The 17,019-nt window shown below is 40.1% G+C and overlaps 1 protein-coding gene across 2 annotated transcripts in view; it reads left to right on the top strand.

Annotated features, from left to right (window-relative positions):
- The first annotated feature begins 212 nt into the window (after positions 1-212).
- mtx3 (metaxin 3) overlaps positions 213-17,019 on the top strand; it is a 31,539-nt gene continuing 14,732 nt past the window's right edge. For both annotated transcript variants that reach the window (XM_020527101.2, XM_020527099.2), the window contains exons 1-6: positions 213-354; positions 2,625-2,694; positions 3,310-3,386; positions 4,542-4,634; positions 7,000-7,182; positions 14,590-14,666. In XM_020527101.2, coding sequence (XP_020382690.1) covers positions 274-354; positions 2,625-2,694; positions 3,310-3,386; positions 4,542-4,634; positions 7,000-7,182; positions 14,590-14,666 — 581 coding nt within the window. In that variant the 5' untranslated portion in view covers positions 213-273. The remainder of the gene's footprint in view (positions 355-2,624; positions 2,695-3,309; positions 3,387-4,541; positions 4,635-6,999; positions 7,183-14,589; positions 14,667-17,019) is intronic.

Here is a 17,019-nt window from a genome sequence, read left to right as displayed (position 1 = left end):
ACTTTTTTTTGGTTGGGGGTAGTTTTGGGCAACAGGACAGTGAGTGAGGGGTAGCTGGGCTGACCCATTGAGCGCTTGTGTGTTATACTGTAGATGGGCATAACTTTTTTTTTGGTTAGGGGTTAGTTTTGGGCAACAGGAGGGTGAGTGAGGGGAAGCTGGGCAGACCCATTGAGCGCTGTGCTGTGCTGTAACACCAGGCTCCCTGCATTAGCGGAGCTGCAGCGCTCTATCAGACTGAGCGACTGGTTCCGGCTCACAGACAACGGGGACATGGCGTCGCTCATTCAGCTGATGTGCTGGCCAGGAGACTGGGGTCTGCCCTCCGTCCACACCGACTCTCTCATCATATTGGTAAAAAAAACCCACCCTAATAACGAGCGAACGCTTTTCTTAAAAGGGCGGTCAGTCGTTCAGTTGACGCACACGGGGTTTTGCTTTTGTCTTTCAAACGCGTAGCGTGCGTGTTCCAAATCGTTTGCTGCCGTGCCCGATAGAACAAGAAAAAAAAGATGCGTAACCTTTCACAGAAATTAAAAGCAAAGAAGTGAACTAATAAAGGGTCGCAACCGCGAAGTGTCCTCTGTGCGTGTTATTTTCTGCAGCCTGGGCCGCATAACCTGCCTGTCAAGGTCAGGCGGCCTCCAGCCAGCACCGGGGCGGGGAGGGGGTGTCAAGGCAAAGGAGGAGGGAATAGATGCAATATTTGCATTCTGGATCTCAATTAATGAAAACTTAGCAGGAGCTGCTGTGTTAAAGCGTTTGGGAAATGTAACTTGACTGGAAGTATCATTTTGCTGTGCTGCAGAGTTCCCATTGTGACTCAAACCTGCCAGCAATAAGGAAGTTCTTCAGTAATGATTTGTTATCAAAACTATGAGAATGAAGAGATGTGATTAAATTACAGTAGCCTGAAGATTGAATCCAAAATGAATGGCTTCTGCAGGAGTGTAAACTCTGCATTGTCTTTTTTTTATGACACTAGAGAATAAAGCAAGTTTGGAACTTTGTAGCTAGCATGGACTGAAATGTAGTGTATTACAATAGGGAAATACACATTCAGAAATTTTCTGTCTTGTATAAAATTGAGACCATCGCAAACTGTTCTGTGTTGTTCTAACTCAGACTAAGTTCTATTTTTCTGTACCCCTCTGCTTTCTGATCTGCATTGGAAGGAATGTTGGATTATAAAATTCCATATAGTAGTATTTAAATAGGCCCCATGACTTTTTAAAAATGTACTTTTGCTTAGTACCAAAAATAGATTTCTATAAGTTAAGTTATAATTTATCCAAAAATATTGTCATTATCAAAACAAGGTCCCATTTTACCTAAAATGACAAGGAAATGTATTTTCTTTTCGGTAGCCATGTAATTGGTATGTCTTATAAAACAGGCAGGTGACAAGAAGCTCAGCTACGTCTACAGAGCTCAAGACTCACTTTCCCTATCATTTTAACACCAAGATTGATTATTGCCCTAAAATGAACTGCAGCAGATATAATACTATGTATGCGGATGGCTTAATTCATTCTGTGTTAAAGCAGCCATCATGCATACGGCTCTGTGGTCTAAGCTCATAATTTGAGCAGAGATCTTGTAATATTTGTTTGGAAATGTTGAAATCAATTTTATTTTCTGTAAGTTACACTGTACTTCCTGTATCCTCACCAAGTCCACCATCCCAGTCCTTGCTGACATCTGTTGGCTCTTGGTCTAGGAAAGTCTTGACCTTATTTTTCAATCGCTAAATGACTTCGCCCCTCTCTATCAATGTAACACTCAGCTTTACCACCCACTGAAATTTCTACTCTTTTCCATATCTGGCCACTTGTGCATTCCCAGTGTTCTTTGCTGCGGAATTGATAGCCATGACTTTCTGCAGCGGCCTTAAACCCTTCTCTAAAACATTTTAATCTTCACCTGATTCTCCTCGCTAAAACTTCCTTTTGGTGACCTGACTTAATATTTCTTAATGTACCTTGGTATCAGCTTTCATCTTAATCCTCCAGTGCTGCACTTTGGGACTTTTTTAATTGCTGAATGTGCTGCTTTGTAAGACATGCCAATTACGTGGCTACCAAAAAGAAAATGCGTTTATTTGTCATTTTCAGTAAACTGTGGCTTTATTTTGATGATGACAACATTTTTGGATAAATTATACTTTAAATTACAGAAACGTATTTTTGGTACTAGGCAAAAAGTATATTTTTAAAAAGATAACTAGACTAACCATGTTGCTTGAGTGCTTCACATGTACAGTTCTCTCCAATATGGAATCAAGCAGTAACATATATAATGCTCACAGCATTCCCTGTGCAAAAGTTGCTGTAATCTAGAAGGTTTATTTACTTCGGCCAAGTCAAGGTTCAGGGTGTGACAGTAACCCAAAGAGATTTATTCTAAGGCCAAAACTGGGGCAGAATAAAAACAGCTTTATTCTTTATCTAATGCACTGGCAATGTTGAGTGAGTCCAATGAAACTGGCAGTGCAAACAAAGATTTTCATATAACAATGTTTCTTACTTGGCTGAATGGAAAATTCAACACCTGGACTCTTTTTTAAAGAAAAATGAAAATTACACTTTCTTGCATATAACGTTCACTTTCTTCTTCCATTGCAGGCATATGCCAAATTTTCACGGGCTCCTCTAAAAGTGCACTTTATTAATAATCCATGGAAAACACCTACAGGTACAAATTTCAATCTATTTGAATTGTAGGTTGTTTGTCTCTGTCGCCTCCCAAGGTCAAGAATTTCATGTCCTGTCCCGTCTCCCCACCAACCTCCCACCATCGAGTAACCAGGGACCAGAGTTGAGTTGTTGGAAATTTTGCGGCACGGTAGCTCAGTGGTTAGCACTGCTGCCTCACAACGCCAGGGACCTGGGTTCAGTTCCACCCTCGGGCGACCATCTGTGTGGAGTTTGCACATTCTCCCCGTGTCTGCGTGGGTTTCCTCCGGGTGCTCCAGTTTCCTCCCACAGTCCAAAGATGTGCTGGGTAGGTGGATTGGCCATGCTAAATTGCCCACAATGTTCAGGGATGTGTAGATTTAGGGGGATGGGTTTGGGTGGGTGCTCTGAGGGTCAGTGTGGATTTGTTGGGTCGAAGGGCCTGTTTCCACACTGTAGGGATTCTATGATCTATGATCTATGATCTATGATTCTATGAACTTGTTCATAGAGTCCATATCTTTTCTTGGGAAGCTGTTGGAACTTTGATGAACAATGCAGTATTGCGTCACACAGAAGGGAATGTTATAAATAGTGAAACTTAGTTTTACTGTTGTGACTTTTACTCCTTTAGGAGACATTCCAGTATTAATTTCTGACAATATGAATGTAGTGCAACCTGAAAATATTCTGAATTTCCTGAGAAAACAGGTATGGTTGTTGCTCTTTGCTAATTAAATGAAAGTGAATACTTGCAAATTAATTGAAAAAAAGGCTTGTTTGATTTTACTCTTGTAAGGGATGTGTTGGGAATGTTAAAGTCATATAAAACATTGAAATTCACCAGGAGAAATGTAAGATGATTTGTTTTGGTAAGAGGAATAAGAAGGTCACTTATTCCTTGGAAATTAGACTGACTGGGGTAATGTGGGAAAGTGATCTGAGAGGACTGATACATAATTTATTAACAATATCAATGTAAGTTGATGATGTGAATAAAGAGCGTAAGCAATTCACTTATGTGCATTTTCAGTGGAATAGGATAGTGGAAAAGTGTTGAATCTGTATCAAAATTTAATTAAATTGCACAAGAATATGATATACAGTCATGGTTTACATACTAGAGAGGGAATATTGAAGCACAATAGAATATTCAGCAAAGATTTACAAGAATGTTACCAGAATTATTAGGGTAAATATTAGGAAAAAATACTGGGACTTTTTTTAACCTCTTTGAACAAGAGGCGACCTGATAGAGTAATGAAGGAGTTTGATATAGTAGATGTAGATAAGTGGTTTTCAACATTGGTAGAATCAGAACAAAGGGACATAATATAAGAGAGGCACAGCTGGAATAAATAAAATGAAATAGGTGGAATTGCATTGTGCAGAAAGTGAGAATGTGAAACTTGTCAGATGGAATAGTTGAAGCAGATTTGGCAGTTTTAAGGGGGAGATTTTTATGCATGTGTGAGGGAGAAGAGAATTACGACATACTGAGATGTGGAGCAGAAATAGGGACATGGAGCCATGTTGAGGGTTCTGTTCAGTTCTTAACAGAACAAAACCTAGGAGCAAATTGTCTTTTCTAAATTTATTTTCTGATTTATTAGCATGTACTCAAGATATTGGTAATTTAAAAATTCATTAGATTGTAATAATGATAGGTGTGAAGCATTAGTGAGAATATTGCAGTGCTAGATGATTTTAGTTGTGAAATTTATCAAATAGGACAACAGAGCAGGAAAGGCTGTTATGCCTGTTGAAGACAAACAGCATTGTGTTTGTCCCATTGTAAATTACAATCAACAAGAATTAAAACCTCGTTATTCATATAACAATTACTTTATTTACTTAATTTAACAGAAATACAACGCAGATTATGAATTAACAGCTAAAGAGGGAGCTGACACTCTGGCATTTATTGCACTGATAGAAGAGAAGTTGCGTCCTGCATTGGTAAATAATTCAAGCGTCTTATCCTCTACTGGTTTTCCTCAATTGCATGGTTAGCATTTATATTGCCATAAAATCATTATTTTTTAGTTTTGAGTTCTGTTTGTAATTTTAACTTTTATTTCTCCAATCTGAAACTGGATAGAAGGTATGGATAGATTGAGTGAGTGTGTAAAAACATGGTATATGGAGTTTAATGCTGGAAAGTGGAAGAAAAAAATCAAAAGGCAAACTATTTTTAAACATGTAGAAGCTCCCAGTAAATGCAGCAAATAGGAATCTGTGTGCTCTTGTGCATGAGACAGAAAAAGTTAGCGTGCACGTGCTGCAATTAATTAGGAAGGCAAATGGAATTTTGGCCTTTACTGCCAGGGATTTGGAGCTTAAAAGTAGTGAAGTCTTGTTACAACTGCATAGAGTGTTAGTAAGGCCATACCAGAAATACTGTGTACAGTTCTGGTCCCAGTTTCTTAAAAAAGGATATAATGACATTGCAGGCAGTTCAAAAACGATTCACGAGCTTGATTCCTGAGATGAAGGCATTGACTGTTCAAGACTGGTTGAACAGGTCTTTATTCATTTGGGTTTAGAAAAATGAAACATTGAAGATTTTGAGGAGGCTTGGGGAGATGTTTCCACCAGTGGAAGAATCTCAAACTGTGGGACATTGCTGCAGAATAAGGGGACATTCAGTTAAAACTGAGATGGGAAGAAATTTCTCCTCTGAAAGTAGTGAATAACTGAAATTAGAAACATATAATCCCTACAGTGTGGAGGCAGGCCATTTGGCCCATCGGGCCCATACAAACCCTTCAAAGAACATCCCACCCACCCTATCCTGGTAACCCTGCATTTTCCATGGCTAATCCACCAAACCTGCACATCTTTGGACTGTAGAGGAATCCAGAACACCCAGCAGAAACCCACACAGACACGGGGAGAATGTGCAAACTCCACACAGACAGTCGCCTGAGGGTGGAATTGAACCTGGGACCCTGGCACTCTGAGGCAACAGTGCTAACCACTGAGCTACTGTGCTATCAAGAGAAGAAATTTTTCATCTGTCATGGTGGGATTCAAACCGGGGATCCCAGAACATTTGCTGACTTTCTGGATTGATAGTCTAGCAATTATGGCACTGGCCCATTGCCTCTCCCGTATGTGGAGATTTGATCCTTTGAAAGTATTTAAAGAGGAGGTAGGTAGACTTTTGAAATCTCAGGGAGCTGAGAGCTATCAGGACCAGGCACTTAAGAAGAGTTGAAGCTGGGGCAGTTCAGCCATGATCTTATAGAATAGCAAAGCAGGTTTAAAGGAATGAATGTCCTCCTGCTCATATTTCTTATGATTCTAATGAAACTCCTGAATAAATCTGTATCTTTGGTTGGGGCTCCTCCTTTGTCAAATCTTGTGATGATCTGTCATTTAACCATATTATCAGGAATTTTTTGATCACATTTTCTCACAAAAACAATTTGAATAAAGGGTCTAGGCCCGAAACGTCAGCCTTTCTGCTCCTGTGATGCTGCTTGGCCTGCTGTGTTCATCCAGCCCTGCACCTTGTTACCTAAAAATACATTTAGCTTTTTATAAAAGTTGCTGAGGCAGGAGGGACCCTGAAGAGTCTTTCAAAAAAAAATCAAGATCTAAAGGAGTAAGTCTGTTAATAACAAGCAGGATGACTCACTGAAGTGCAGCAGTGCAGTATGTTTTGTAAAGATTGAATAAGTGAAGTTAAACAATACTGTTGCTTTGTACATTCACTCTGCTGTGGATCAAAGCAGCTTAATGATTTGAACCAAAACTAAACCCGTTTTCTCCAGTTTTGTCACCGGTCAGAGTAATTGAAGAAATGCACGTGCAAAAGAGACAGAGTATAATCTGTTCAGGGGATGTCGGCGTCACTGGCTCGCCTAGCATTTCTTACCCATCACTAAACCACATACTGGAGCTTGTAGGTGTTGGTGCTCGCGTATTGTTATGTGTCAGACAATTCTATCGTGCATTTTATTATAAATTAACACCTGTTAAAGTAAAATTTTTAGAACACTTAGGAGTGTCAGGCCATTGGACCTGAGAAGGTATCTACCCAACTCAGCGTTAAATCTGAAGTATTCTAAAATGGTCATTTATTTTTAATAGGAAACATTGTCTTCACATAGTATGAGCATGACAAGATTAAATAGATCAATGAATACTTTAATACTTCATCGTGATCTAATTCTGAGATAACTTGATTAAGTTTTAATATATTCAGTAGAGAAGTGACTCACTGTGCAATTCAGGATATTCTAAGGGAACCAGCTCATCCTGTATTGTTTAATGCACGTAATCGCAGATAAATTGAGTTTTATACCATTTCGTACAGCTGCACACTTTTTGGGTGGATATTGAGAATTACTGCAATCTGACTCGACCGTGGTTTGCTTCAAGAATCCCCTTTCCATTGAACTTCTACTTACCAGGGCAGATGTCAAGATCTGCAATGAATCAAATTGTTCTGACCAAAGGAGAACCACCTTTATACAACCTCAAGGAGGTGGAAGCGCAGGTAAGAGGGCTATCTAATCACTGATCATTAATAGGAAATTTCATATCATTGTCTTTTGGAAAGGTAAAGAGTACAGAATAGTTACATTTAACAAGTTAACATTGCAAGTATCAATCCATATATATTACATTTCTTATTAGAATCCATTTATGTAACATCTTCACTTCCTAAGTTTTCATTTTTAAGTTTATTTAAAAAAAACAGAATACACGGACAATAATGATCCCCACAGAACATGCACATTTATTTTTGACATTGAGTTTACAGACATTTCAAACTCAATGTAATTTTTCATCACAATCTAATCAACTCAAACAGTCCCAAACATACAGAACTTGGAAAATAAAAGAGATATGTTGTTGCCTTGTTCCCTTGTATCCTGTCCCCTTGTTCTCTCTAAGTGGGATATAGCTTGCATTCTGATTAAGACATTGTAGGGCACATATCTGGTTTCATCATAATATGTGTTAGAAAATGACTTTTGATTTAGGAGTTGAATTTAAATGTAGACAAATGGAATTGCTTGCTTGAGAAACTAGTAAACTCAGATCTGGAAGTTACAATTCAAAGGATAACCTGTGTCTTCTTAATAAGTCAGGTATGGAAGTAAGAAAACTTAAGCATTCAGTGATCTGTCTCTGAGCTTTTGGTAGGGGCAGAAGTGGGAGGTAGTGGCTTGGTGGAAATGTCACTGGCTTAGTAATGCAGAACACCAAGCAAATGCCGAAAGGATATTGGTTCAAATCCCACAATGGCAGATGATGAAATTTTAAATTCAATAAAAGAAAGGAATTAAAATCCAGCCTAATGGTAACCATGAGACCACTTTTGATTGTCATTAAAAACCAGCTAGTGTGATGAAATTTGGTGAAGGAAATCTGCCGTCCTTACCTGGCTTGGCCTACATGTGACTCCAGACCAGCAGCAATGTGGTTGACTCTGGGCAATAAGAATGAGCAATGAATAAGCACACCTCATGAATGAATTAAAAAAAAACTTCATTAAGAAGTTAAATTATGCCTGTAGTTCACAGATCAAAGAAATTAAAGGCACCTTTGTCAACGTGGGTGTTTCTTTATGGTACCAGCAAGTCTGGAAAGACAGTCATTAGCTCTAATTATTAATGTTATTTGAAGATAAAACATAATTAACATCCCAAAGGGATAAACCATTAAAAAATTTAATATTTGGAAATGAACATGCTGGATGTACTGAAGCTCCAGTTTGAAGTGCATAAGACGAATCTGACCAGTATATATTATTCACAAGTTTTACTGATTTTTCATTTTGGGATTTCTACTTGAAGACAGGGCTTAGATGTTTCCCATTGCCATGGAGAAGGGAATAGGAAAGCCATTTTTAGAATCAAGTTACAGGCTTTCTATAAACCTAAGAACATAATGGTCAGAGAGGTTTCAACTTTGGTCTTGCATAGTTTGCATCTTATTGAAAGCTGAGGAAATACATAAGTAATGGATATTAGCCCAGCCTGCAACTTAAACAGAAAAAATACCAACTTTGTAGTTCACCACCTGGAATGCAGACAGGAGTTTGTGGTCGGTTTGAAGACAGATTTTGTGAGGGTAGAAATAGCTGGAAGATTTGGTGAGCTTGGATGGAAGTATGAAGGATAAGACAAATTGGGCATTGACTTTAAGTCCTGACATACTAAAGTGTTGAGTTATTGGTGCTTGATTTGTTTAATTTCTTTAAATACATGCTATAAAGTTTGTTTTTGTTTGAACATGTAAATACGGAGTAGGAGGTTTAGAGTGGATTTGAGGAATTGCTTTTCATCCTGAGGGTTGTGTGTATCTGACACTGACTGACTGCCTGAAAAGATGGTAGAGGCAGGGACTCTCAAGACATTTCAGAATTATTTAGATGAACACTTGAAATGCCATAGCATACAAGTCTATGGGCCAAAGTGCTGGAAAATTAGATTAGAATAGATGGGCACTTGATGACCTGCTAATAAAACTTTATTTCTATGTGAGAACATGTGAAGTAATTTATTTCTGATAATAAAAGTGTATTCCCATTTCTCTTTAAACGTTATTGCTGTCTACAGTGTTTGGAATAGTGGTCTGGAGCTGACTAGTTTGGTTACCTCTTTTAATCTTTCCCTTCCTTACTTGGTATCTGTTTTCAATAGGTCTGGTTGTGAATCATCTTGCATTCAGAGAAGATGGTGCTGTAGTGATCATGTCACTGGCCTTGTCATCTAGATACCTAGGCTAACGCTCAGGGAGCATCAGTTCAAATCCCACCAGAGCAGCTGGTGGAATTTAAATTCAATTCATTCATAAAAACATGAATTATAAAGTTATTTTCCTGTTTCCAGTGTGGAGACAGTGATCATTGTTATGAAAACCCATCTGGTTCACTAGTTTCCTTCCTTAGGGAAGTATATGTATGGGGCATGAGGTGGTGGGTATACATCATCCCCCATGCTCTGTGTGTGCAAAACATCTTCTGTATCTTGTGTCAGTCATAACTGAGCTAATGCTTACAATGTTAATGATAAAGTCGTCTGAGGTTGATCAGTAAACTCTACCGGGGCAGGCTAATGGAGCTCAACTCAGAAGGCTATCTTTTGTGTTTTTGCCCCATGCAAGCCTTTGGTCTAAAGCTATCAGATATGTATATTACCCCTTTACCATTCTGAGGAAGGTTCTCCAGACCCGGAACATTTACTTTATTTTTTCCTGCATGGATGCTGCCAGACCTGCTGAGCTTTTCCAACAACTTTGTTTTTGTTCCTGATTTACAGCTTCCGCAGTTCTTTCGTTTTTTATCATGTACATTACCCCTAGTGGAGATGAAAGGTCAGTGACTTAATGGTGCAGGAGCTGCTGAGTATAGTAGCTCCTTTTTATGTTTTGTGTGTGAACACTGGTATATCTGTGAGAGACAGTACTGCTGCATTATCTGTCATGCTATACTGGTGGCTACAATGAAGTGACGGGCATTGACTGCACAGAAGGCACCAGATGGTGTGATGCCTGGCACCCAATATCCTGTGTGACAGTCTAGTGCAGTTGTGACCTTACAATGCTAACTCACACATTGGAGCGTGCAGTATTGAGTAGACAGTGGTACAGCACAGGTCATAGAGTTATAGTCATAGAATTATACAGAATGGAAACAGAACCTTCGGTCCAAATGTCCATGCTGACCAGGTTTCTCAAACTAAACTATTGACTGTGTTTTCATATCTGCCTAAACCTTTACAAATGTCTTTTAAATGTTGTAATTGTACTCATCTCTGCCACATCTCTTTGCAGCATGTTCCATATATGCACCTGGAGGTGATAAACTTTTCCCTCAGGACCCTTTGAAATCTTTCCCCTCTCACCATAAACCTATGCCCTCTAGTTTTGAACTTCCCCACCCTCAGGAAAAGGTGATTGCTATTCACCTATTTATGCACCTCGTTTGATTTTATAAACCTCTATAAGGTCACCCCTCAATCTCCTACACTCCAGGAAATAAAGGTCCCAGACAATCCAGGCTCACGCTATGACTCAAACCTTCCAGTCTGAGTAACATCCTTGGAAATCTTTTCTGAGCCCTCTCTAATTTAATAACATCCTTCCTATAGCAGGACGACCAGAACTGTATGCAGTATTCCATATGTGGCCTCACCATTGTCATGTACAGCTGCAACATGACGTCCCAACTCCTGTAGTCAGTGCTACGAGCAATGAAGGCAAGCATGCCAAACACCACCTTCACCACCCTGCTACCTGCGATGCCATCTTTGGATTGTAGGAGGAAACTGGAGCACCCACCGGAAACACGTGCAGTCACGGGGAGAATATGGAAACTCCACACAGACAGTTAACTAAGGCTGGAATTGAACAGGGGTCCCTGGTGCTGTGAGGTAGCAGTGCTAACCACTGAGCCACCGTGCCGCTGTCATGGTTTCTAGGTGGCTCTGAGCACAGGGCTCCATTCCCCCGAGCCTTGTCTGTGGCAATGGAAATGATGCCAGATGGCAGAATGATAATTTCAAGCTGACACATGCAGAGATGCTCATAACCAACCATCCAGTCAAAGTGCAAACATTTCCACAGAACACGAGCGTCACCTACAAACTATTGTCACCTGTGTCTCCAAAGTGCCCTCAACAAGATTTTTGCAAAGTTGGCCTGTCTCACCCTGAGGGTCCCAGGGTCAATGGGGTCCAGGTAAAGCTGAGGTGGGGCACCTAGCCACATGGAATCCTCCGAGACATACCTTTTCTGCAGGATTGTAATGCCTTCCCTAACCAACACTGCTGTGCCTCCTCATTTCCATTCCCTTCCTACTGTTCTTGAACACCCAACGTCCAGGAATACTGAATATCCTATGGTTTCCCTGAATCAAATCTCTGTTAGAGCCACAGCCTCATACTTCTACCTGGCAATCTGCAGCGGTGACTCACAGATCTTATTTACCACACACCGTACATTCATGTAGCTGCTTTAGAATGATTGTATCTTTCTGTTTTCCTGACTCCTGCTGTTCATTTATTACCTTTTATTCCTGTGCTGTCACTCCCTGTATTCTGTGCAGCCTGTTATTCCTGTCTGATCATCGCTCCTGCTTTCCGCTTTGGTTGAAGAAACAAAAAAAAAGGATAAAGTGTATTTCAAAGAGTGAGAGATGGTGAAGTTTGCAGGGAGACCTGAGCTGTCCTTATTCATGAGTCACTAAAAGCTAGCATGTAGGTGCAAGTTAGAAAACTTGCTTGCTGCACCTACACGCTAGCGATGGCCTAGTCATTTTACGTTTATGCCCCTCTCATTCTTATTCGTTTTACGAGTAGGAACAGCTTCTCCCTTTCTACTCCATCCAGTCCACATGTATCTGAAGCATTTCAGGTTAGTCACACATTGTTTAAACATTCATTTCTCTTCAGACATGAGCCATTTTTAAACAGCTGTAGTCCTGCAAATGTGCAAGGGGCAAAATCTAATTAACAAACAAAAAACCTCATTTCATCAATCTATTCGTTTACGTCTGAAGGGGGTCACAGAATATTCCAGAATGCAGGAATGTCTGAACTAAAATTGGCTATGCTTCATTTCCCAGTAAAATTTTGCCTTGACTCCAGAAACTACCTTCACCTGAGAGATTCTGAGCACCAAAATGAATCATTAGGCTCTAAAATGTACCACTGAAAGGAGATTGATTATTTTAAACAGTAAAGTTGAACTGCACAATGATTCAATTACATCAGAAAGGAGTAGGGAGGGGAGAAAAAGAATGATCTGGAAGCCAAGAAAGAGAGAGGGAGGGAGAGGGAAAGAGAGAGAGAGAGACCAAGAGAGAGAAGAGACAGTATCATTAATTGCTCTGGCACGCTCCATACAGTGTATTACTCCAGGTGTTTCTCTTTTCTCCTGCCACCCTCTTTTAACATTGGACCATTTAGTGAATATATCACCTCTTCTCAGATTCCAGTATCATTATGTATATTAGAGAGATGGAACAAAAATAAAATCTAGAAATCATTGATTGACCATTCTTTCGTTCAACCTCTTGTGCAGTAGAGCCGAGTTCTATTAAGTTGCCCATGGGTGCTGACCTCTACAGCCATCTCTGTCCAGACTGCCTTTATCAGTTGGCATGGCCTCTATGTTACCTCCATTTTCTCCCAGACAGCTTGCAGGAGACCCTCCCAGGAACCCTCGCTAAAACATGGCTCTGCTTTTTTGTTTGTCTGGTCTCTGACATCTCCGGAGTGGGTGGGGTGATGGACAGACACTGAGTGATGCTCTTTAGTTGCAGAGACTGAAGTGCATCATGGGTGCCTTTTTAAATATGGCGTCTGAATGTTGGAGCTGAGAGATTCTGACAAACTTTGGAACTTCCAGCGTATAAAATGTGATGTTTTGCATGCATGTGCATACGTAATAAGCTGAGGAGCTTAATCTAATCGCACCTCATTTTTGAAGCCCCTCCTGCTGTTTGGATCCAGAGTGAATGATACTTATTCTCAGAGAGAAAATTCTGCCTGATGTGTACTGTATCAAGGAGCTGGTAAATCATTCAGGACCAATTAGGAAGCTCCACTTTGCAGTGAGTGAGTAACAGATGGAGTGGTTATCTAGGGTGAGTTGTAAAGCCAAAAGCTCTTCAATCTTTTGAGTGGATGTGCTGCAGATACCCCAGGTGTCCGTGGAAGAATGAATTATGGGTCAAGGAGAAGATTTTCAGAAATTTAGGTGACAATGGCTTAATAATGGTATGGACACATTGTTATACAAGACAAATGATGCTTTTACAGTGAATTTCAGAAAGGATTGCCTCCATGATCTTGTCTGTTATCTATTTTCTCAACATCAAGTAATTAAACGTAGCCCACTTCAAAACAATATTGAGCTGACTTCAACTGTGTTATCTGGTTTCCATCAAAAGCTCCCAACTATGAACCGGTTCCGTTCATGTCCGCAGATACTCTGATTAAATCAAATGGAAAGAAAGCTAAAGTTCGACCAAGAGTGTAATTCTCATATATTTTGTCCATTGTCCAAATTGCTGATTTTCCCTTCTGCAATATTGCTTCCTTCTTCTCCGCTCTCACTAAAACTTCTGTCTGTGCTTCAGCTGCTTCCAGCCTTGCCTTTTCAGTCCTCTGATCCCGTACAACTTCCCCGAAATTTAGCTCATACATCGCTTCTGCACTCTCTGCTTTCTAGTGCATCAAATACAAAGTCTTACAGATCTGTTGAAAATCATCCGTGTTCTTGCATCCCTCCCCATCCCTGTCATTGCTTCTGCAACGTCCTATTGCCAAACCATACATTTCATTCTCTTCTTCCTGGATCTGTGTCAGAAATGTGGCAATGCAGGCCTGCTTTGAACTACAATTAGTGGATGTCCTAAGTAGACTCAGGACAGGGAGTGATACTGTAGAGAGTCTATCCCAAGACCGGCAACAGTATTTCCCTGTAGATGAAAACCTGCATGAGTATGATGTGCCTTGCAGATCTACATTAGAGTGTATGCTCCTCCTTGGAGACTTCTGACCTATTTATAAATGAGCAAATTTGCAATCTCACTTGTCTGTGCTTAACCACAGGATCAATTGAACAGCACAATTGATATCCATGTTTCTGGGATAGGGAGAGGAGAATAAATTGGCACAATTATTCTCCTTGGTTACCATACATCGACTCTGGAGGAAAAAGGTACTCGTAATGAGAGAATTGGGCTTGATGTGATTCATCTGCTAACTCTTCCTATTTACAGTTCAACTTAAAAATGTGGCAACATACAAATTATTTTGTGAATCAAGCAAGTGCTGTGCTAAAGATCTCGTTAAAATCCAGTACTGTTCATATTTCCTGGTGCTGTATGTTAAAGAATTAACTTTTTAACTGTCTCAACTATGATTCTATGGCATGTTTTGAACAGATCTACAGGGATGCCAAAGAATGTTTGAACCTTCTATCCTACAGATTGGGAACATCAAATTTCTTCTTTGGGAAAATGTGAGTATTGATGAGGAATAAATGTTTCTAGTGAAAGTATCAGGAAGTTAGAGCTATAAACAGAACCCTTCTAGTTTGTGCCCCAATTATCCTCCACCTTGATTGGTTGCCCAGGGTTTTTTCTCCTTCTGAACTACTATAGCTGTCCCCTTGGCCCTCCTCCATCATAGCAATTGAGCTTTTGATTATCCATCAGAGAGAAAGGGGATGGATGTGGAGGGAACCAGAACTGTTTCAGTTGTAATGAATAGTATACTGTCATGTTCATTATATTTCAACTGGAGAACAGCTATGAGTTATTAACATCTACTGTTTGATGTAAGTTAGTCTTGTGTATGCTGCTAAGGCAGTGCACATTTGTAAACTAAAATAAAAACAGAAAATGCTAGAAATATTTAGCAAGTCCGGAAATGAGGAGAGAATTTCAGTTAGCCTTTCTTCAGAATGCAGATTTTGCTTTTGTGAGCTAGTCATCTTTGTCTGCATTTTAGATACGCATATGAAGAAAATTAGGAGACTGCAGTGCTAAACAATTAGACATTTGTGTTTTTTTCATACAGTTTTGAAGTAGCTAGAGATAGCATGAAGGATTCTTCTCACTCAATTTCCAAATGAAGGTTTGCAAATTAATCTGTACCTGGAGGTTTTATACAATTGCTAAATAAGCTGTTTGAGCAGGGATTCTGATTTGTTGGTGGACTGGAAATTTATGTCATCTGCATACAATATTTGTTTTGCAACTGTATACATAATTATTTCAAAGGTCCTGCAGCATGAACCATCCTTCCAAAGATTTTTGTATTGAATTTTGTGCGGAGTTAGTATCTGTTTTACTTGCTTTTCTATACTGCTTTACTAACTTGTAAATAAATCTAACCCGGAAATTTTAGCCCAGTGTTGTATCTTGGGTGCATAGCTAATATGGCAGTCATTCCATTTGATCTCTGCTGTATTCGATACAGGGTAACTATCAATGCTATTTTTTAAGATTTTATGCTTAAAGGAGCTGCTGGTTTATTTTAAACTTTAAACAGCCCTGTTGATCTATGATGTAACTACTACAGTAATCAGTAAAGTAGAGTAATTCTACAAATATATAAAGGGCAAAAGAATAACTAAGGAGAGAATAGGGCCCTTTAAAGATTAACGTAGCCATCTACGTATGGAACCACAGGAGATAGGTGGGAGCCTAAACAAATATTTTGCTTCAGTATTTGCCACGGAGAAAGACATGGAAGGTAAGGAACTCATGGAGAAAAATAGTGATGTCTTGAAAAGAGTCTACATTACAGAAGAGGATGTGCTAGAGGTCTTAAACGCATAAAGGTAGATAAATCTCTGGGACCTGATCAACTGTGTCACAGGTCATTGTGGGAAGCTAGAGAAGAAATTGCAGCAGGGCCCCTAACCCTGTATCATCGACAACCACAGGTGAGGTGCCGGAAGACTGGAAGGTAGCTAATGTTGTGCCATTATTTAAGAAAGGCTGCAAGGAGAAGCAAGAGAACTCCAGACCGGTGAGCCTGACATCAGTGGTGGGTAAGTTGTTGGAGGGGATTCTGAGAGACAGGATCGACATGCATTTGGAAAAGCAAGGACTAATTAGGGATAGTCGGCCTGGCTTTGTGTGAGGGAAATAGTGTCTCACAAATTTGATTGGGTTTTTTAAAGAGATGATTGGGTAGATGAAAGGCAGAGTGGCAGACGTTGTCTATGTGGACCTTAGCAAGGTCTTTGAGGATGTTCCGCACGATAGACTGGTTAGAAAGATTACATTACATAGGATCCAGGGAAAGCTAGCCAATTGGCTTGATGGTAGAAGAAAGAAAGTGGTGGTAGAGAGTTGTTGTTCAGACTGCAGGCCGATGACCAGCGGTGTGCCACAAGGATCGGTACTGGGTCCGCTGTTGTTTATCATTTATATAAATGATTTGGATGAAAATATAGGAAGCATGGTTAGTAAGTTTGCGGATGACACCAAAATTGGCCGTATAGTGGACTGTAAAAGAAGGTTATCTAAGAGTCCAATGGGATCTTGATCAACTGGGCCAGTGGGCCGAGGAATGGCAGGTGGAGTTTAATGCAGAAAAGTGTGAGGTGTTGCATTTTGTTAAGATAAACCAGGCCAGCACTCTCACAGTTAATGGTAGGGCCTTTGGGAGTGTTGTCGAACAGAGACACCTAGGGGCACAGGTACATAGTTCCTTGAAAGTAGCATCACAGGTAGACAGGGTCATGAAGAAGGCGATCTGCACACTTGCCTTCGTTGGACAGAGCATTGCGTACAGGAGTTGTGACATCGTGTTCATGGCTACACAAGACATTGGTGAGGCCACATATGGAGTATTGCGTA

Source organism: Rhincodon typus, chromosome 3, assembly GCF_021869965.1.
Source record: "Rhincodon typus isolate 14 chromosome 3, sRhiTyp1.1, whole genome shotgun sequence".
Taxonomy (NCBI): Eukaryota; Metazoa; Chordata; class Chondrichthyes; order Orectolobiformes; family Rhincodontidae; genus Rhincodon; species Rhincodon typus.
This window is presented reverse-complemented; position numbering and strand designations above follow the sequence as displayed.